The 22,655-nt window shown below is 47.9% G+C and overlaps 1 protein-coding gene across 4 annotated transcripts in view; it reads left to right on the top strand.

Moving 5' to 3' along the window:
- The window catches only part of LOC148835847 (uncharacterized), a 150,131-nt gene extending 130,923 nt beyond the window's left edge, over nucleotides 1-19,208 (top strand). For all 4 annotated transcript variants that reach the window (XM_088913250.1, XM_088913254.1, XM_088913251.1 and 1 more), the window contains 2 exons: nucleotides 15,167-15,314; nucleotides 18,582-19,208. In XM_088913250.1, the coding sequence (XP_088769376.1) occupies nucleotides 15,167-15,314; nucleotides 18,582-18,746 (313 nt within the window). In that variant the 3' untranslated portion in view covers nucleotides 18,747-19,208. The remainder of the gene's footprint in view (nucleotides 1-15,166; nucleotides 15,315-18,581) is intronic.
- The last annotated feature ends 3,447 nt before the right edge of the window (nucleotides 19,209-22,655 follow it).

Below are 22,655 nucleotides of genomic sequence, written 5' to 3'. Positions count from 1 at the left end.
TGTTAAAAACAGAAGCTTGAGTGAAGTCTCTAAGCCTCTAAGTTGCTCAAAATATAAATATTGTGTTGTAATCTCTTTTTATGACTTTTGCATTTTAGTCACTCTCCACTAAAGTACATATACACAGTATAGAATATTTAGTTTTCTTTGATGGACATTTTTTGTTTTTGAGCAGATCAGACCTCTACAGTGCAAAACTGATGCAGCTTTCAGAACTTCACCATGCTCACAGGAATCGTTCTCTGTGGGAGTTTTCTGAATGTGTTGTCGTATCCCTGTTGTTACTCTGACAGTGTTTTGTGTAAGTCTTTCATAGTTAAAAATCTTCTAGCGTCCGAATTAGACTTAACTGTTTACTCAAAGAATTACTGGTTTTAAGGTGTTTACAGTTCTGTCTTTAAATCTGTTGGAAATGTCTTCAAGTCAGAAAGTTAGATATTGGTCATCTTAAATATGTGTGGCACTTTAAGTTACAGACAGTACTTGAGTGTAGGTACTTTTGTTACAAATCCATGAATATGCTGCAGGAACAGAAGATTATATTTAATTAATTATCCAACAGTTTTTGCTGCAGTGATTTGCTGAGTCTTTTCAGTTCACTTCTTAGAGCCTTTCAGTTGCATGATAAAGTGTTTGAAATAGCAAAAGCCTGCAGGAAAGCCAGCGACATACAGGAAATGCACTCAGTCAACCCTGGGACACACATTACTCTCCTTCCAGTCCAGGAAGTCTTTTCATGCCTCTAATGAGGCGTTCATGGTGTGTGATTTTCAGACCCAGTTCTCGTGCTGTAGCTGCAGCTTTTGCCAGACGGGGGGTTTAGCTGGAATTCAGTGGTCGGGACTTGTCCATCACCCCTCCACAATGATCAAATTTGGCATAATTTATTAGCAGTGTTCTAATTGTCCTCCATGAAGAAAATTCTGTTTGTAATGTCATGGCCTTCTTATTTGTACCGTGCACCTTGGAGTCCTCTTGATGAAGTCCTCTTTGTAGCGCATCTGTCTGCCTTTTGTCCTTTACGTTAGCCTCTCCTTACTTGTGCTGCAGTCATTCAGTGTCTTCACTGTTTGTGGGTCTCGTATGTGCTTTGTGTATCTGTACTTAAGCAAAGGATGGCTTGCTTTTAGATGGATATGCATTTTAAAATGAAATGGAACATTACATCAGAGTCAGGTTTGATAACAAGAGGAGGCCATACAGCCCTTCTAGCACTTTTGGGCCTCAATCACTTGGCTGGGAAGACTGTTCCAGACACCCACATTTCTTTAGTAAAATAATCTAGTTAAATAATTTCCTATTCTCGGTTCCAAACTATTCCATTTTCGATTTCACTGTTGACTCTGTGTCCCTGATATGGAATGTGAAACAGTCCCCTGGATGAACCATAGCTTAGGATCTTACTCCAATCAAATCTCCCATCTGTTGTCTTTGTTCTGGACTGAAGAGGCTTAGTTCCTTTAAGATTTCTGTATATGATAATCCTCTGAGACCAGAAATCTCATTTCTGAATCTCAGAATCATTCTTGTTCTCCCTTTCGGGCTATAATATCCCTTTTGTGTTATGGTGACGAGAACTGAACACAATATTCTTGTTATAGTGTATTTTAAAGCTTGAGTCTAGTAAGTAAATGAAACATTTTTGCATACTTTTGTATAGACACACGTCCGTGAGTACTGTACCTTCAGCAGCTGTGGATCACCCATGCAGTATGTACAGTGCATCCTACTTCCAGTTTGAATCGCTCTGCACTTTCACCCACCTATCCATCCTTTCACTTTCTAAACCGTTTTATCCAGTACAGGGTCGCAGGGGAGCTGGAGCCTATCCTGGGAAGCTACAGGTGCAAGACACACAAAGACACACACACACTCGCACCAGGGCCAGTTTGCCCAGAGGCCAGTTAACTTGCCAGTATGTCTTTAGACTGTGCGAGATAACCACGCTGATAGCACCCCAGGTCTGGAGTTGAACCCAGGGTCCCAGCAATGCTCACCACTCCTCCAACCCACTTTGCACTTAATGTTCAGTGTCATTCGCAACGTGCCTGCTCAGTCACTAACTTTAAGGCTTTGCTAATTCCCATTCCCCTGTGTCTGTGTTTGCCACTGGCCTTGTTTCTGTATCATCTATAGATTTAATCCCGGCTGGTTAGTGACATGAACTGGGCTCGAACCTGCAGTCACTGAGCTCAGCCTGCTCTTGAGCCACTCAAATGAGAGGTCCAGGATGTTTTTGCTTAACTATTTATAGCAACTGTAACAGTTACATATTTTAGGAAGATATTTTTAGGAGTTTAAAAATCCATTTGCATTTTCTTTTTAAGATTAAATACATCACTGGATTAAAGAAAGCAATGCTTATTGTTTTTTTTTCTTTGATAATAGTTTGCAGGCTATAATGGATGCATAACCAAACATTTCAAATTGCCACATAACAAATAAGCTTGAGTAGCATGTGAGGTTCTATTCATTCAGTTGATTTGTTCACACGTTTCCTTTTAAGCAGCCAATAAAAAGAAATTTCACCATCACGAAACTTGCGAGACAGAGCCTGGCATCGGTTATTTAAGCAATCATGACTCATGTTCTGAGCTTCACATCGCTATAAAAGTGTTCATCTTCGTTTACGAAACAGCAAACTTCTGGTCTCCACACCCCTAGTTAAATATGGATCACTGCATTTTAATTTGATCTTGAACACGCTAGCAGTTCCCTTTCTGTGGAATTTCCTTAAATGAAGCGTTAAATAGACACCTAGCCCTTGTGCCATATGGTTCGAAGCCCCACAGGCCACCTTGCGCAGGCTGAGGTCCTGTTCCAGGGTCCCTGCGGGAGCTGGCGATCTCTCTGCGAGTCTCTCTCTCTCTCTCTCTCGGGGGCCCCTTCGCCTCGTCTCCTAATGAAGGACAATTTACAGGCCAGCTGCACAGGCAGCCACTCAACCTGAGAGCACTTACACTCACGTCACGCCAGTCCTGGCCTGACACTGAACCCACAGCCTCCCCAGCCAAGCTCTGCCTACGCTAATGTCTCTCAGACCTTAGGCTGACATATCCAGTTTTCGAAATATAAAGCCTTGATTGCTCTTTTTTTCCAGTCAATAGACCTTCTTGTTTAAAAAAAATCACATAAAAATGAATTGACTTCCCTCCTCAATCTCCTCTTTCTCTCTCTCTCTTTTCTCTTTCGCCGTCTGCCTCGCGATCACATCGAGTTTCAGGCCTCCCAAGCATGTAAAGCAGTTGTCACAGCCCCGCAGTTCTGTTTGCGTGCCATTCGGGTGCACCAAAGGTCAGCTCTCATCAAGAGCACAGGGGGATTATTTTCACAGTAATTTAGATGCAGAAAGCTCTTCTAAACAGGGCTTATGTAGAGGATGAAGAGCCGGGGCTGTGCAGCGATGAGACTGAGCGCCGAGCACAGACCCAGCCGCGCACGCTCTCACACACTGACAAACACATGCAAATTCAATACCAGCTGTTGGGCGCATGGAGAGAAAATGCTTCGTTTTTTTTTTTTCCTGTGACTGCCTCCCCCCCCCCCCCAGCTACCCACCTACTGTGACAGCTGTTCATTACATTGTTTCGTTGGGCGAGGATTTCGGATTAACCCGTGCGCCGACTCACTCAGCCCCCCCCCCTACACACACACCCGCGACTCCCCCCCTCTGCTGCTGACGCGCAAGCTTGGACTCGGGGCTTGACTCTCTCTGCCGTGACATTGTCCCGCGGGGCTTCAGAGCTGGCAGGGCTCCGGCGCTGGAGCGCCAGGCTAATGCAAGTCAGAAAGTGCTTCAGAAACTGGCACGATCGCAGAGGTGAGAGACATACTGCAGTCTGTTTTGATCTAAACAGCAGGAGATCTAAATCCTGCCGCCCAACGATTGCATATTAATCTCTGCGGTGTTGCTCCCTAAAGGGGAATTACTTTGCTCATATTCCTCGGTTTTAGCTTATTAGCAGTTGCGAGCAACTGAAGTTCGTTTAAAGGCAGACAAATCTATAGTCTCTCTCTAAAGTCTAGGAGTAAGAAAACTCCTGAAGGTCACCTGATTCTTTTCCCCGAGGCCCAGTAGATGTACTGATCTTTGTCTTCCCCTCACTTGCCTTTCTTTCATTGATCTCTTTAATCACCTAATTATTTCATTCTCACTTAAGAACCTTAATGCTTTCTATTCTTAAACCAGAGGAGCATTTAAGATTCACTCTTAATACTAAAAGATGAAGTTTACTAACAAACAACTACCTTCCTCAGGGCTATTAAAATACTAAATGGCCGGAGCTCTGAACCGCAGAATCAGCACGGACAAGGACAGTTTAATTGAATGGCTATTATAAAAAATAATTGTGAGTATTTTTCTCCTTTTAGAAAAAAAAAATGCTAATATCTCTTTGAAGTGGTAGGCTTTGTGAATTCCCCTTTCATCTGGGAACAACCGTTTGCGTGTCTGTTCTCTTCCTTTTGCCCCCTAGATTGTCTTTTTTTTTTGCCACACGTTGTGTCTTGGGTTCGTTACAAGAGCAGATTCCCCTGCGTTCCGAGATCGCTCCAGACCTGTGGGAGCGTTTCTGCTCTCTCCGGGTTGCGCTTTACTCTGGCTGGTCATTGCAGGGCCTGTTCGAGCACGCTGGCTGTAAAGCCCAGGGCCCGCCAGACTGGTAGGCTTCCTCACCAAGGGGATTTATTTTTTTTTTTACACCAGAAGCCTGAAGCACAGTCAGTGCAGAAGATCTTGCGCTTTTCAGAAGATAATTTCTCGGCAAGGCTGTGAAAAATGAGGAACGGAGGCTCTGAGTGCTAGTAATTATTCATCTCACAAAGCTAGCAAGGATCGCAAACAGGTTGGGGGTGGGGGGAAACGGTTTCCATTAACACTCATCTCCCTCACTTTGCTGTTCGTACGGTTCTCCCTCTGCCTTTCCTTTCTGTTTCCTCCTCTCTCACGCTGTCTGTCGGCCGAGACCTCAAATATCATTTTCACTGTAGGTGCAGACCCTCAGCCTTGCAGTGATTTTCATCACAGCCCCTTAGAACATAATAGCTACTGCTGCTATTGACATGGCCATGAAGACATTTTACAATACGGATGCATTAAGGAGACCCATGTTTCTTTAGAAGCCAGCTGTTATTTTGTGCTGTTAATGGCATTATCTTGCGAATGTTTTTTTTTCTATTGCGTTTTCCTTTTAAGTCAGATTTTTTTTTTAATCAAGACTAACACATTTATAATTCCACTTCTTTGAAATTCTTCAAATACAGATTTAGCTTTAAGAACAAGGCCGTACAGCAAGTGATATTTAGTCATTCTGGAAACCCGTCTCTCTGTGCCTGCAGCAAACTCTAGCATTAAAAATGTCAGCACTGTCATTTATGGGCTCTTGAGAGTTCTTTTTTTTCAGTTTCTCAGATGTTATGAACAATCGTAATCCTACCTGTGCCTTTTTTTACAGGAAGCCCATCCTACCTTAGCCAAGACCAAAATGATAACATTTGTGGAGTTTTATTGGTCAATCATGGGACTTTTACAGAAGAGAAGTGTGTATAATACAATGCACTTGGGAGTCAAAGACAAGCAGCTCATGAAAAATTAAAGCAAACATGACAAATTATAACACATGGCGGGGTGTAAAACGACAGGCAGGCATTAACATATTATGTGTAGGAAGGAAGCAGAAGGGTTGTGGTCAGCTACAAATAGAATTAACTGCGCTTTGGAATGCTGTTTGAGTTGTAACAATTAAAACAAAATGTAACCGTGATTGCATTAGAGATGACAAACAGTTAACAGGAGAAAGTAATGGTAATTCTTCACCAGGTGCAACGAGCTTGTTCACGTTTTCAGGGTAATAGAAGCAGAAAAATGAAAGGGCGATGCAAAGCAAATCCTGAAAATGAAATGTAGAAGCTAAGGGGTGAGGTAGCATATATTTTCTGGTTCAAAGGTTTTTTGATGTTAATTACAAAGGGGCTGTCAAGAATTAGTTGGTCGGATTCTCTTTCTCTGACAAAGCGAAGCTCTTGTCTTGCAGTACATGCCCAGAGCAAGCTTCAGCGAATCCGGGTCTCTCCTACCTTCCAGCAGAAGATGGCCGAAACGCTGTCTCGTGTTTCTGCGACAGTGCCTAGTGGTCTTCCTGTCCAGAGCTCCTCTCTCCCCTGTGTCCCCTTGGTTAATTTGTTTTAAGGAGCAAGGGAGAGAGGGTATGCAAAGCCTGACGGGCACGTGCTTCAACCCCTCATCGGCACCGGATACTCTGATTAATAATGGATGTATTGTCTATATTTAGAAGCAGTCTGACGAGAATGCTGGGCTTTTAAGTGATTTGGCATTTGCCTGTGATATCGCACGCCACTGCTGTCTTCTGCAGCTGAACCCCGCGCATACCAGCCACCTCTCTGTGTTGTGTACACAGCCGATCTCTTTATCTCTCCCACTGCTGGTATTAATAAATTATACCAGCCTCACAACACTCTGGTTCACAGTCTCTCGCAGGCTCCTTCATTTAAATATTCATCGTCCTGGCTGCACTGTTAGTCTTAGTCTGCGTGTGGCGTGCCGTAACTTCCTTAAAGATTCTGTTTAACAGATTAGACATGCAAAAATCTGTTCTTTTTATCTACGGGGTGCCTGACACGTGAAGGAAAGTTGTCTCATTTTTAGTAACTGGGTGTTTTTGCTTTCACATATTCAAAGACCTGTTAGCATCCTTGCTTGGCTAATGTGAGATACAGTTTGCTCTACTATGTGTATCGATGCATATATACTTCCACCCCCTGGTTTAAAGCTGTACAGAATGAGTTCAGGCTGTGTTCTGCATGTGAAAGCCAAAAACTGAAGGGTGGGTACCAAGACTCCTTTGTTACTGTGATTGATAGTATTTTCCATATTTGTAGATATAAATCTTAATAGGCCTCTAAGATTGTACCTCTGAAGACACTCCTGCATTATTTATTGATGATAAAATATTTGATATTAAGTGGTACTTCTAATACACTCCACAGGAAATGAATAAAGCCAGGAATAAATAAGGGAATTAGTTGGGAATGATTGGGAACTTTTTTAGAAAAAACTAAGACATTATTTTCATAATGTAGGCAGACTCTGTATTTGCGCCCGTGGATAGATTGGAATAAGGGTAAATATACAGATAATCCCTTCCGGTAGAACTGGAAGGTTTCTAGGAAGAAAGCCCAGTTTCGGAAGCTTTGTTGCTCTTATGTAACGAAGCGAACACAAGCCCGTGTACGTGTAACCGCTGCGGTCACGGCCACGGGGGAGGGATTCACGGACTGCAAGCGCCGGGGGTCAGACCTCGGCCAGTGCGACCGCACACCCCTGTCCCCACAGCCGGCGTCCGTCTTCCTTCCTGGCATTCCTGAAGCGAAAAGGTGTGGAATATCATTTGTTACATGAGCTAGCCTTCTTTCGCTTCTTTTTTTTTTTTCCGTGCGTTATCAGCAGCAGAAGTAATCGCCCCTGCAATAATACCTAACACGAGTGGAATTCTTTTCTGTAATCCTGCCCTCCTCATTGTGTGTCCGGTCTTCCTACTGATTGGGCACTAATCCCATTGGTTCCTGTCAGTTCCAGCGAGGTACTCCTTCTCAGACGCTTAGTAACCAAACAGCTATGCGCGCCGGCCACTTAGTATTTGTGTGTGTGTGATGGGGGGGTGTGCGCGCCTCTGTGTGTGCGTGTTAGCGCAAACACTCCGAAGCTGACAGAGCCTTTCCAGTGCCGCAGCTTTAGAAACTAAAGAGAGACTTAAAGCCAGTGTTTCCAGCAGCCTCTGAAATAATTTATGCCATGTTCCAATCACACACAGATGTTCCTTGGGAATGAGGGGAGAGAGTTGATGGGGGGGCGGCCGCAGCAAAAAAAAAAAAGGGAGAGGGGAAAACAGAGCTGGACGGAGGACATGCGGGGCGTGTAATAAATTTCTCGTTGTCAGCCTTCGCTTGGACAGCCGCCTGTCAGCGCTGACCCCACAGCGACCCCAGCTTTGCTGATCAAAGGGGATTATGGTGCAGACTGCAGCGCTGCGAGTGTCGTCAGGCAGCCTTGGCTGCCCCTGTGTTGTTAGTTCAATCCAGCTGTGCTTGCAGTGTGGCTGAGGGCGGCGGCGCGGGTCTGATCTCGGGCCCCAGACGCTCACGGAGAAAGGGGGATTCAGGCCCTCTCGCGCACTCCGGGGCTCCCACCCCACCCGACCCCCTCCCCTCCCTCTGACACGCACGGGGGCGAGAGGCGGTAGTCACTCAGCGCCGTCTGTGCGGCGAGATCAGGGGAGGAAAGGAAGGCTTAGGGCAGCCTTAGTAGAGTGGAGAGATAAGCAGACGGACAGGCTGAGCGTCAGTGAGGCTGGGGAGGTGGTGACAAAGCGCTGGGGATTAGCAGGGCCGGAGGCTCGCTGTGGGAGCTGAACAGAAGCATGAGACTCTGATGCCTAGGGCGACTCGGGAGGCGAGGCACAATATCAGAGGGTTTAATGCTAGACTGGAAGGCCTTTTACTCTCGTCTTACTTTTTTATTATTTAGTTTAGTTTAGAAAGAATCAGCATTTTAAATCCCCTTACTATTGTTTTTTTTTTCCCTGCGCTGTTGTTTTTTTTTTTGGGCGGCGGGGGAACGGCGTGCTACTTATGTGAGAGGTGGGGAAAAGGCACTCCGGGAGAAAAAAATAAGGGTATAGACATTTGTAAAAAAACAAAACGGATCGCATCGCTTCAAGAGGCGAGTGAGGAGGCTTGTTCAAAGCGCTGCTGTGGAGCGTGGCGGCGGAATGCACGGAGGATTACCGTGCAGCTAGGTGCAGTCTGCTCATCCCAGCCAGTTTGAAGAGCTGCTTCCCCTAGAGGCGAGCTCGCGTTATTTTGAAAACAAAACCCTCGTTTTTAATAGGTTAAAGCACAGAAGCCAAGGCCGTAAAAAAAAAACATATTAAAAAGGCTAGCATGAAAACATTCGTGAATTGTAATGAAGTGAGTGGATTTCCTTAATAAAATGTTTCGTCTATGCCAGAGGGCAGCGTAGGCTAATAAGAAACGAGTTTATTGAAAACCGGGAGTGCAGGTAAACATTTGATAAAAATCAGCAGCAGGGTATATCACGTAGCGACGTTCTCTGTCACGCAAATGCACAAAATGCAACAGAGGACGAGGGTGAAATTTAAAGTGGTAGAAAACGGGCAACGTGTGTGCGTTCACAACTGAGAGCAGTGTGCGAGTTACGTGGCGTGGGGGTACGTCTGGGGAGACAGAGGTGAGAATTACTTTAATACGCCAGGAGACTCCTTCCCGTTCTCTCAGACTGGAGCTCCGAGCCCGTGTATTTATAAGCACGGATGATGCTCTCTGGAGACCCTGCGCAACACTGAAGACGTCGACAGAGCTATCTCCAAATTGCCTGTTTTATATTTTGTTGTAATTCTGAAACCAGACTAGAGCAAGGTTACGGCTGTTGACATACGTAATATAAAATCGCAAGCGTTGTTTAGACTTCAGCACACCAAAAGCACAGTGACCAGGGCTGAGTGTGCAGTTTCTGCCCCCACGATAAGGGGTTGGGCTATCCAGGTGCTGGGAACTGACAGGATTTAAGCTCTCCCCTGTCGCAGTGGCACTGGGACTGGAGCTGATAGAGACAGATAACGCTAACGCGCGTTGTAAAACTCCTATTGCCGCCTGCGGGATGTGAGGGGAGGGAGGCGGGGTGACGTGCGATGTCTTGGGCTGTCTGTAAATGAGGGTATTGAGTTTCTCAGCTGCCTGGCGAAGGTCTGTGATCCGAAGCGCAGAGGAGATGAGAGAGAGAGAAAGAGACGGTGGCGGAGCAGGGCCCGAGGGAGTGGCACCGTTAATGGGGAAAGTGTGCGCGCTCCGAGAAGGCCCGGGTTGAGCTCTGCGCCGAGGCGCGTATCAAATAGCGCCGCGACCTCCTGCAGCAGGAATCTGACACTCCCAGCCCTCTGCTTACCGCAGCTTAACCCTCACCCTCCCACCGGCAGCCTGCCTACAGCACAGACGCAGGAAGCAGCCTTCGTCAGAGCACAAGAGCACACAAAAGGCAAACGAGAGAGAAAAAAAATATTCCGAGGCGTCCGTGGAATCGGTTTCATTTTTATAGTTGCCCACAGTAAATAATTAAGAGTTACCAGTCCATCCATCGTCTATAATTGTCATCGTAGTGCAAGTCTTAACACAGTAATTGATTTTCAGCTTTTCTTTAATGAAAGCAGTTCCACTTGTGCGGCGCAGCCAAGGAGAAAGAAGAAAAATGTTCAAGCTCCCCTTTCTACCACAGAAGGGTTTCGGGATGAATAATAAAGAATGGAGGGCGTCTGGCATTGTCTCCCAGACCCAGGTTTAGTCTGTATTTGAGGAAAGCAGCGCTTGCCAACTTCACTAATCAGCGCGGTCCGATTAGAGCCAGCATCCGCCGCTAGCTTCCCCCCGGTTAACTTCCTCTTTCGTCCCCTATCAAGTGCAGTCTCTCCTTAAAGGAGCGGGGAGAGATCGCGTTTGCCTTGTAGAGACAGCACACAGGTTGCCATTGGGCTCGGTGCCGTCGGGGCGGCATTTGGCTGGTCCTTTATCAGTACTTCCTTTTCGTTATGAATGTTGTTTTTGTTCAAGAAACCTCGGTTAGCTACGTGTCTAAATACAATAATCCGCGATATCAATCACAGCCGACAACCACAGGCTGGAGGGGGAAAGTATTTTTTTTTTAGGGTGGGTGATTATTTTAGGGCGGGTGGTGATCTGTTTTTTTTTGTTCTCTTTTCTTGTTTGTCCTCTGTATTTCGTATTAATTCTTGCGCGAACTGATTAGTTTGGCCAGTAAGACAATTACGGCCCTCACTGATGTGTTTCGGTGCCTCTGTGACAATGCTGCGTGTTGTGTGATGCTCTGCGAAGCAGCCAGTGAAAAGGGCTTTTCAAATGGCTTTTGTTTTTGTTCTCACATATAACTGAGAAGCCTTTCCTAGTTGCAGCTGTACCCGAGGAAAGGAATAATGTTTGTGATTATTTTTTTTCCCAGCTTGGAGTCACGACAGAATAATAAGTAGGCCTCTTTGTTTTTGTGTTTTATTGCACTGATTGTGTGTTCGGAAGAGCACAGCAGATTGTTCAGGAGGCTCTTGGTAAAACAGGAACATTGCAATGAAAGAAAATAACAAGGGATTAGTAATTCCACAGATTATCACCCCTCTTTAGTGAAACGCGATAGACATCTTTATTCATTTTGTGTCACCACTTTTAAGGAGTGGTTTGCTGTAACGCAAGGTTTCTTTAAACCTCGTCCTGGATTTTGTTCCAAGGGAGCTCTTTACTAAGTGATATCCTGAGGAGTTTTTCTCTCAGATATGAACATTGGGGATTTTAAGACTCTTTCAAAATGCGCTAGTTAAAAGGCGACTTCCGGAATGTCTATCTGAGCTGAAAACAATTTGAAGAATTCACATTCATCCTATCCTTAATTCATCCTTAATTAACTATCATCTTAATTAAGGGTTCAGCCGTGTGATTTAGAGTTTGGCTGGAAGGAAAACTAACCGGTCCACAGGACCAGGATGGAGAGCCCCTGCCATAGCGCTGGATACCAAAGCAACAGCTCAGTTTGTAATGGTTCAGAAGAGTTTGGATTTTGAAACTGAAGGAAATGCGTTTCAGAAATATTTTTGCCAGGGCTCGGCTTCTGCAACTGCAGAGGAGCTAGTTCGGACACGGTGACGTCACCGCCTTCCCTGCGCGTAGCGGGGACCTCAGCCGCCTGGGCTGGGGGAGGTCTCCTTTAGCTCATGCGGCTGGTTCCCTGTTGCGTGACGCTGGAGGCCCAGGTTCGCGCCCCAGGTGTTGCAGAACGAACCGGCGGGGAGGAGCGGCGAGGGCCCGGGCCCGCGCGGAACCGCGACGGTCACACAACTTTGCAGCTTTTATCGTTGATAAAAATTGGGTTTTGGAAGGGGTTTGTTGTGTTGTGTTTCTTGACATTTTGACTTGGTTGATGGAATAAGCAGTAACAAGCAGTCTTGTTGTGCTGTAAAGCCCTTGAATTTGTGGTCTTCTTCTTCCTCTTCCTCCGCGCCCTTCCGAAACGTCGCATAGGTCCACCTGAGTCTCGGCGCTGACGTGTAGATCTGGTCCAGGAGGGCCTGGATCCTAGTCGGCTGTGGGTGTTGCGGGTGTAAAGCTCGAGTTTCTCCGTCTTTCCCAGCTTCTACTGAAAGGCTTTGCCTCCACTCAGACGTTAGCTGTCCGTTGTCTTCCCCTGCTGTCGGCCTGCCCTCTCTGTTCCTCTAGTGATTCCCCCGCAGTCCAGTGGATCGCCAGCGCCAACGCAACACTCGGTTCCCACCAGCGTATCCCATTGATTCCTTCGGAAGTATTGCTTCGCTCTTTTTTTTAACAATATCCCTGATGACTCGGTTCAGCGGGCTGACTCCAGCCCCCGTCGGTTTTTTTTTTCCTTGTTATTACAAAGCTCCCGTTCCAGGCAAACAGGAAGCAGGAGCGCGGATTTGTTAGTCTGCTCTGTGACTGCGCCTGCTTCCCAGCCTCCAGACACGCAGGAGAGGGGAGAGGATGTTTCTGTGCTCTTGATGTATTTTGTTTTTAATAAGAAGTGAAACAAATCCGAGCAGCAGCTGGCACGGTTAATTCTTTCCGAGATGCTCCTCACTAGGCACTGAGGACTGGCAGCGGGCCCTCTGCCAGCGTTCCAGTCCAGTCCAATCCCTTCACATTTGTACGGGTGACGTTGAGTGTGTAAATGCTTCCATGTAGTTTTCCATTTCGGATTTTCACCAAGTATTTCCAGTGTGAGACATTTGCCCATGCAGTCGGTTTCAGGGTTGTAAATCTTCAAATTATTAAGGACCTCTCGACATTTCTTTCCACTTTTCTTTCTGAACTGGGATGGGATTTGTATCCTTATAAACATAAGTAATAATGGCACTAATAAGTGAGATGTAGCACTGAGATTGTTTGCAACATTTCTGCTTTTCTTGTTCCCTGATTCGATTCCCTAGGTACAGTTTCTAATATGTAAGAAACTCCACAAGGAAAATCAATGAAAAATTGAGAATTAGTGATGCAAATTTCCTTCATGCGTTCTTTGTCATGTTTCTCAAGATCTGCTCACGCAGCGAGCCTTAGATTTTACACTGACACCACATTATTTAAGAAAGCTTTCTGGGACATAGCTGGAGCTGTGCTAAAATACACTTTCTTATGAGCCCCCACACTGCGTTGTGAAACACCCCATTCATCCCCCCTGACCAGAGTCAGCCAAGCTCAGACTGAGAGATAAATCAAGCCCCAGGTAGGGTGGCTAGCCAAGTGTCTCCTTAATTTGTCCTCCCAGGCTGTTAGATTGGCTCAGAAAGACGAGAAGGGCTGAGACAGTAACACATCCCACTGTCCTTTTAAAGCTGCTGCACATTTCAAGAGCCCCAGCCAGGAATGTGTCACGCTGGACTTTTCCACAAGCCATAATAGTCTCTTAAACGCTGATATAAAGTGTCCTTCGCTGTGAAGTGATGCAGGTTATTAAGCAGGAAGCGCAGGAAGGCAATGTGTTTAACAGACCCTCCTCGCGGCCACAGGCGCCCAAGGCAGGGGAAGAGCTATGTAGGTCAGCTCGGCGTTTCTGCATCCCCTCAAAATGCTGTCGGTATGAATGCGTTTACTCGGAAACGACCGAAGGACAGAGCCCCGGGAGTTTCTCCTTGCTCTTTGAAGGCCGCCTCTCTTCCCGCGCCAGAGTGCTGACCTCGATGAGCGGGGCTGACGGCGGGGGAGCCGGGGGGGGCGGCGGTGCTTCTGCTCGTAGCTGCACACCTGCTGTCTGACGCTCACCTGGGCCGCCTGCGCCCAGGCTCCTGCTCGAGGCCTCCTTTCCCGAGGCTGTTCCTCTCCTGTTCATACAAAACTGTTTGGGTACCGTTTTTTTTTCCCCCCCCATAAAACGGTGATGCAGAAACCGACCCTGTTATTCAGTCCTTAATAATCTAAGGTTGATGCAAGTCGAGCAAGCATGCAGCGATATGTTTCCACACGCAGCAATGTGGTGTTGAAATCCGAAGAAGGCTGATGAGTTTCAATAGTAAACTTGTCAGCAGAGCAAAACTAGCTTGTTCCAGACTCCCCACAATCCACTGAGTAAAAGAGGTGCCCCCTTTTCACGGTTTGAAATGAGCTTTCCGCTCGTGTCCAGATCCCACATGATGTTTGTTTTTTTGTCAATTCTTTATTCCTTTGATAAGATCTTGTTGTTGTTTTTTTTTGTATGTACAGAATACAGTTTTATACGACTTCCCCTTGCCACTATTGTCTCACCCTCAGTAGCAGAATTCTGTCTTGTTTAAAAATGACTCTGACGAGAGAGAGAGAGGGCTCGGCCTACAGTCTGCCTGGTGCCACTGGGGGCCCTACCTGGAGTGAATGCACAGCTCCTTGCTGGCAGGAGGCCACGGTACAAGTGGCTCCAATTAGTAACGTCGCAGGCAGCCTAGCACACAGGCCATCTCTTTAACAGCAATCACTCCAAGACAGACTCGAGGCACCTAGGAAGGGCATTAACTGTTGCGTGTGTTCTGTTTCCTTGTCGTGCTCCTGTTTATACTCTCAGGTGTGGGTTAGAGGTTTTGTCGTCTCAGAATGTGGGCTAGGCTCATGGCGATGTGTGCCTCACAGTCCGCAAAACGCCTTGTCGTGCTGGCAGTGTTTCTGGGATGCTGCACACTGTACACCAGTGTTTATAAAGGTGGTCTTCTGACAACGGCGGCGGCCCTCTCTGGTGTGGAGCGCCTTCTGTTTAGACATCAGTGCGGAGGACTGTTCAGAAAGGAAACGTTCGGTGTCTTCAATGATTTGAAAGGGAAGGAGTGCAGATAAAACGTGTATTTGAGAACATGCTTTTAATTCTTAGATGTGTCAGTAAAATGGGTGAATTTGGATGCAAGAGTAGGAAAGTAGTTGCTGTCTATTATGCGAAAGTTTTGCATATTTAATGGCATTAACCCACGGGTAGACTACTTGGTTGCAGTTAAGAGCATTAACCTAATTACTCCCAGTAGCTTCCTGTTAGTTCTTCTGTGCTGAGCTGTGCTGCTTTGCGCAGAGCCGCGCGGTGAAACCCGCTCTCTGTTTATCTCCCCAGGCTGCACAACGCCCTCTACCCCGAGCAGCCCGTCTTCGCCCTGACGTTCCTGCACGTGCTCTCCGCACCCCTGCACGGCCTGGCCAACTCGTTCGTGTTCGGCCTGGATAAGGACACCTGGGGCCAGCTCAGCTTCACAGGCATTCAGGTACAGCTGTCGGTGAGGAGAAGAGCCCCCCCCCCCCCCGGCTCGTCTCCGGAGCTCAGGCAGGCTTCCCGCTGTTCCCACGCTGAACATGTGAGAGCAGGGTAAAATACAAGAAGGCCATCTTGCCAAGGTTTGCACAGCTAGCGAGCGTTTCAGCCAGGAACTTTATCTGGCATGTGGAGACAAAAAATGCAGTAGGTTGTGATAAAGTCTTGGCAGTGAAAAGGGCTCAGGAAGAGCTGGCCGGCTTGAATGCAGCCATGCAGCACTGACACAGGCACAGGCAGGCAGTCACGGGAAAACGCACAGTCAGAAACTGCCTTTTTACATCGCTCAGGGCTGAGTGGGTTATTGATTTTTTTTTCTGCCCTTTTTTTTTAGGAGCAGGGGCTGTTTTCTTGCTAAGCAGGGCGAACCACAAAATAAATTTAGAAGTCATAACAGCTCATAAAATAACAGTGCCTCGCAGTGCAAGTGGAAGGCAGGCGGTCAGGTGGTTTCGACCTGAAGCTGTAGGGAGCCCTCGAGTCCCGGTTTCAGATTTCAGACGCAGACCTTGACTTTCCTGCGGTTCCCCCACCCCCGGGGGGAGGGCTCGTCTGTTCCAGGCCGAACACCTGCAGACGGCATGCTTTCCCAGCGGCTGGACAGCGCAGGAGAAGAAAACCTGTTTCAAAACCTGCCCAGCGCCACCTGCCATTAACAGGGCAAGGAGACGAGCTTTTCGGCTGTGTCGCCTGATAATGAGGACGGGCATTAGCCTGTATCAGGTCACGCGCTCCCATCGAGCCTTCTCCCCGTCTTGCTCGTCTCAGCTTTGCCTTTGCGCTTGCCAGTGTAATCAAAACCCTCTCAGCATGAAACTATTCTAATATTATCGTAACTATTCCGTGCAGATCCACAGATAAGGAGGCAGCCTGATAAATGTGTTGGTCTGTAATGCAGCATGTCCTAGACAGGAAAGGCTGGGAAATTGTTTCGCAGAGATTAGCGACGGCAGGCCTGTAGAATCAGATTTGCTGGAGAGGAGCTGGTAAAGTGCATGTAGCTTACAGCTCTAATCCCAGTCATTTGCTCTCTTGTATTTACATTGATCCACTTCTTTTAAGTTCCCCAGCTGTCAATCTTCACAGCTGCTTCTTCTTCTTCTTCTTTTTTTTAAACTTTAATTATCCAGAAGTTTTAACATCAATCCTTTCAAGCTGTTCAGTTCTTACTCGTCCCACTTGAAATGATATGGTAGGATCCTTTGCTTTTTGACCTGTAAATCAGCTGAGTCTTAAACCTCGGGATGGTTTCGTTTAGCAATATGTATGACCATATGCCACCCAATGTCTTCATCTAAAGACGACGAGGAGCACTTGGCCTCCTTCTTTTGTTGTGATCAAAAGGCTGAACTAGGATTTCAGCAGCGTTTCTTTTTTTTAGAACAAGATTGAATGATTAGACCTAACAGTGTCCTTTACTTAGGAGCGCTCCCTCTGTGTTGAGAATGCAAAGGCTCTGTCAGCGATTTTCATTCCTTACAGAATGGAGTTCTTCTGAAAGGCTTTAAAATAATTGAACTTTTCATTTTTTTTTTCAGCCCAGAACCGCGGAAGAGACATTTGTGGAATTTTAAATGTTAAAGACTATCAATTCTCTCAACGCGCGTTGCAATTAGAATTATTTGAGCCCAGGAACCTTTTCAGCATTTGAAAGGTTGTTGTTTTTTTTTTCTCGGCATTTCAATGTAGAGTTATCGTAATGTTTGTTCAAAATCTGATTCGTGAGTGAGCTCATGCTCGTGCTCACCAACAATTTCATCCAGAGGGAAGGGTGTTACAGTAGAAAGGGTTTTATTTACCTTCAAAGGGTACGTTTCAGGCTTCTGTTCAACTGTTGTGCAGACATTTCAGCCATTAAATAGCTATATTTAACATGCATTACCCCAAACATACAGGAGGTGCAGCACAATAGCTGGTTATTACATGTGCTGAGCGGTAAATTGCAGATGCCCTTAATGGCGGCGGTGGAGGCCGTGTTTGCTGTGAAGGCTCTCTCTGTAGAGCAGCAGAGCTGGGGAGGCGTGTGGAGCTCGGTGACCTTTATCAGAAATGTCAGCAGAGATTGTCTCTGATTAATGCGGATTTATGTAAAGTGGACACGTTCTTAAGGGGAGGGAGGTACATTGAAGTCCAAACACGAGCGAGCTATTACCTTCCGCCTGCGTGTGGCTGGAGGTGCTGCTTGCTCTTGCTTTATATGGCGGTTGTGTGCGACCTCAATGCAGAAAGCAGCTCTTTCACTTCAACTTGGAGAGCCACGCCAGTGTGCCTGCTCCAGTTTTAGACAGATGCACAGTGTTTCTGCAGGAGTGGACCCCCCAGTTTAATGGTCAATGACATTGATACATTGGAGGTGGTATCAGGTGGCGATGAAGAGACTCAGTTCCATTTCATTCAATTAAAACATCCCCTATTATATTACTAATTAATAGAGCAGCTCTTGTGAAGCTAAGGATGAAAGAGATACAAAACATAATTAGAACTATTTTAGTGTTATCTTCTAACACACTATGATAGCTGGCATGTACGTGTGTGCTCTGTGACTAAGAGGCAGTTGCTGTTTATCCTGGCAGCGTTCATGCCATTTCCCTGCTGCCCACACAAATAAGGTATCACATCTAGGGGCTGCTGTGAGGAACATTCCACATCAGCTCGAAGAGTTTCTCTTGGCTTCGCTTGTCTTTGATATTGATCAGTGCTCGCTGTACAACGTGCTCTTTATGCTCAGTTATTTTCTCTCCGAGCTGCTCAGCTCAGACAGCTTGGAAACGCTATCCCTTTTCTTGTCTGCATGAGAGGAGAGGAGAGGAAAGGCACGTCGGCTCAGCGAGCACAAAGTTTTTTCTGAGGTGCGCGAAGAATCGGAAACATTCATCCGATCCGTGTAACACACAGCCTGTCATTTTACGCTCTCCCCCCTGCGTTACATTCTCGGGTGCTGGCAATATTAAACCCAGAAACGTTGTTCAGGCAGCGCCATGATCAAGGAGGTGGAATCATCTGTGGCATCCACCTGCTTTCAGATCCGGAAACGCGGGGTAAAAAAAAAGAACGACGCGAAGCAGCCGAATTCACTCGGGAGGTTTCCACCTGAGCGAGCCGGGGAGCGCGTCGGTGGGAAGTAGGTTGCTGCGCGAGGGGTGCGGGGACTCCGGTGGGGCAGAGCGGAGGCGCGGTGACCCCGGGGTGACCCTGCCTGTTTCCCCTGTTTCCCCTGCAGCTGGCCCTGCGCTCTCGCTTCTGCGACAGGACGCAGATCCGGGAGTACCACCCGGGGGCGGTGCGCTACGCGCCCGCGGAGGAGGGCGGCTTCTCCGACTCGGACGACGACACCACCGTGCTCTTCTACTCTCCGGACATGACCCTGAAGGACAGGGGTCCCTGAGGAAGCCGGGACCGCGGCGCCTCCCAGCCGGAGGAGAGAGAGAGAGAGGGGGGAGAGAGAGAGGGAGGAAGTGGCCTGTGCAGAGGAGCGCACAGGAGGACAGCCAGGGAGACACTGGAGATGAGCTGTCAGCCTCCATTATTAATTCCCAGCTCTTAATATTTAATGTCATAAAACTGCAGCTCCCCACGCTGCCGAGGAGTCATCAGACATGCAGAGGACATATCAAGCTGAATTCCAGAGACGGGAGGGGGTGAGAGCAGAGGAGAAGGCAAGAGAAAAGTGCAATGCCCACAGCCCACAGAGGCTGGGAAGAACCTGTTCAATTCAGCAGTGTTTTTTACTTTACATGGTATTTGTTGTTTTTGTATTGGCTTGGAAAGCTACCCTTATGTATTATGGTGTATATTCTTAGGTTTTTTTTTTTGGCATGTACATAAACACAATCCTGCTTCCTTATAAGCATTTTTATGTCGACGTGTCCTTTTCTGTTTGTCGCTTGACTGACTCGCTGCCGTGGCGGGGCAGGAGTTCAGTTCCCACCGCCGAGACGGGCTTCCTCAGTGGAAAGGCGGCTCACCTTGCCGCCGGGGAGGCGCCGGCCCTGCCAGGAGTTGCCCGGACGGGCTGTCGGGGGGGTGATTGGCAGGCGGTGAGAAGCGGCGCCCCGGGGTGCTGCCCTGAGGAGCCGGAGTGAGCGTGGGCGGGAACCGGCGGCAGCGCAGGGTCCTTGAAGCCCCCCGTTTACATCCCTCGGCAGAACAAGCGTCCCCGGCAGCGGTGTCCTCAGGGCATCAGATGATCGCTGGGCCGTTTGATCAGCACTCCCAGCCCCTGGGCGGCTGAGCGGCGCTGCTGTCCGGCCCTGACAGCCTCGGTGCAGGATCCTCTCATGTCTCCGGGAGCTGTCGTCCACACCGGCCAGCCAAGACTGAAAGTATTAATAATCTCCCCCCAGCACCCACCCACCCACCCACACACTCCGGGATGAGGGGGGGGGGTCGTTCATTCACCCCGAAAATAAAAAGATCAGTCCGCTGAAGTTTGGCGTTTTCTTTCTTTTGTGGGTTGTGGTGTTGTTGTGAGAAGGCTTCCACAAACTGTTGGGGGAAAATCTAAGTATCCTGTGTGTGTGTGTATGTATATATACTGTATCCGATTTGTCTTTTTTTAACTATTGTTCCCGACGCAAGATGGCAGCCTGAAGTGAAGCCGTGCTTCCAGCAGTCCCGTCTCCCTCCTCACACCTCATTACGTTCCTAATTTACACATAACGCTTTCACACGCCAGTCCATTACTCATTCGTGGAGAACTGATTGAGTTAAAAACGCCTGAGCCAGCAGCCCTGCCTCGTACGCGGCGCTGCTGCCGGCTCCGGGCGCTGCCAGGGAAGGGGGAAGACTCGTCCAGCGAGTGGGATCGCTGGGGCTGCTCGAAGGCCGCCGTTCCTCCCCGAGTCCAGTAACGTCCCTTTCGTCTTCCGGAGAACAAAATAAACACGTTTCCCGTATCTGTACCCTCAATCTCTTGGCATGTTTCTGGGGATGCCAGCCCAGGTTTGTTTCTGTGTCGAAGACCACCTCATGATGAGAACAAAGAAATACAGAACAGCTGGTTACACAGGTACAGATTAATGCAGATTTCACCTTTCTTGGGATGCGACTGTAACCACCGCGGGTAACACCGGAGTGCGCCTCAAATGCTGTGTAAACGTGTGTAACAACATGGTTTTCTTGTCTTGCCTGTGTTATCATGGATACCTGATCGTTCTCAAGTTTGCATGGCGAAAAAAAAAACCCAACGATTTTGTAATTTGATTTCTTTCATTTCGTTTGGCGGGCAATAAACGAACAGAGGTGTTTGTACAACAGTTTCCATGGTTTCGGGTCATACATGAAACCCCCCCCACAGAAGCCGAGGTACTGTGGGCTACTTCTCTTTCGGCCAGCTCCTTCCTCAGCCTAACCCTTTAATAACAGAATCCCCCACCCAAATCTCCCCAATCACGGGGATTTTCATATGCGCTAAGATATAATTAACGTTGTGTAAGAACCGCGGTGCACGTGAATAATCGAATCTCTCCCTGTCATATGGAAAGAATTATTTCCCCCGTATCGCCGCATGTGCTGTAATTGGATACAATTTAACATTTGCAGCCCCTGGCATGCGGGCGCGCACAGTGCCTGCCACAAACTGGCCTCGCTGAGGAATTATTTTTCAGGGCTCGTAAAAAAGAAGACGCACGCCCTCCCATGACAAAAGGATTAATGTGGTGGGGGGGGGGATTGGCCCGGACCTGGTGCATTACAGGTTAAAAGACAACAACTGGGGGTGACAGCGCAGCAGGAAAAGAATTTTAAATGGAAGCCCACAGCTGGCCAGATATGAAAGACGTGCAGACTGAGCAGGAAGCATTAAATTTAATGCTTTCAGGGGGTTTGTCTGCGATCGTGCAAGCCTCTCGGCTCTGGCTGGTGGAGCTTGTGGGCGACGGGGCAGCCTCGTAAACTTCCTCTTAAACAACAGGAACTGCTCGTTAGCGAGGGCACGGCAGAGCCGGCTCTCTGGGCTGGAAGCAGAGCAGGGCAGGGCAGAGCAGGGCAGGGCAGAGCAGGGCAGAGCAGGGCAGGGCAGGGTTGGGCAGGCCTGGCGGGGGGACCCGGGGTTGCCTCACGGGATCCGACAGCTCCCGGGTCAAGTCACCATTAGACGTTGCGACAGCAGTGTGGAACAAAGGGGGCTGTTTTTTTCTTTGCCTGGTTGCTCTGTCCAAACAGAATATGCAAAGCATGTGGGTCGTACAAGTGCCAGCGCAGTAGTATGTGTGTGTGTACAGCTTTGCATATTGGCAGAGAGACTGAGCTTGCCTTTAGAGCGGCGCAACCATCGGCAGGCGGTTTACTCTTCTCAGACCGTCTCCCGTGTGGGAAGAGCCAGATTTCTGTTACTGTGGACGCTGCCTTCCTAGTCAGAGCTAAGCGTTCATACAGGAATCATCTAAGCTCCTTACAGCAGGAACTTACAGAGTATTTAATCTTGTTCTGCAGTGAGCAGCAAAAAAAAAATCTTCAAGGTCAGTTCGATTGTGCTGTTTAACTCCCATTTGTTTTGTTCAGCTCATTTTCCCTCAAACCTAATTTTTTTGCAGCGAGAAAGAAGGGTCATATATCTGCCGGAAAAAAAAAACCGCACAAAGCACCTATTTCGGCAAGACGAGGTTTGGTCTTTTCTTCTAGAACACACAGCAGTGTCTTTTTTTTTTGCTTATGTCTTTATTTTATCAAGGCTCTCAAGCATTGTCAAAGAATCAGAATTCTGACCCACATTTCAAAAAATGTCCCGAATTGCAAATTGTTTTTGAATTTGCAGCTGTGGGACAGAGGCCACGGTAGCATTCTATTTGAGATGTGTTCTGTTTCGGCTTTTGTTTCGTTCAGCAGGAAAACCGCCTTATCAGCCAACAAAGCAGCCTGGAAGCTGACATCCTGGCCCCCGGTCTTTATCCCTCCGTGACTTGGAACTCGGTGTCAGGAGAGAGAATGAAGGTGTCTTTGACTTCTGTGACGGGGGATGCCTCAGCACTGCTCCACATGATAGATGTGGTGCGAACTTGCATCCTGCAGGCTAGCCCTGCTGTTTGGGCCGAGAAAAGAAAAATCACCCTCTGAGAGAGCAGCTCTGGGCCACAGCCCCGGTGAGGCAGCGTGTAGGAGGCAGGGGGCTACTGCAGAGGTTTAATATCGGAGTTCCCCGGCGTGCACCGCCAGCCTCCCCACAGCCGCCCGGCAACACAGACGCGCTCGCCTATACATATTTCATTCCCCTGCTCCTCATTATGCGTCTCTGCTTTCAATAGATTTGAAGCGCTCTCCCCGTTTATATCTGCTAACCATCCTGAGAGCGTGTGTC

Source organism: Atractosteus spatula, chromosome 4 (genome assembly GCF_055471065.1).
Source record: "Atractosteus spatula isolate fAtrSpa1 chromosome 4, fAtrSpa1.hap1, whole genome shotgun sequence".
NCBI lineage: Eukaryota > Metazoa > Chordata > Actinopteri > Semionotiformes > Lepisosteidae > Atractosteus > Atractosteus spatula.
Note: the sequence above shows the minus strand (reverse complement) of the source record. Positions and strands in the feature narration are given on the sequence as shown.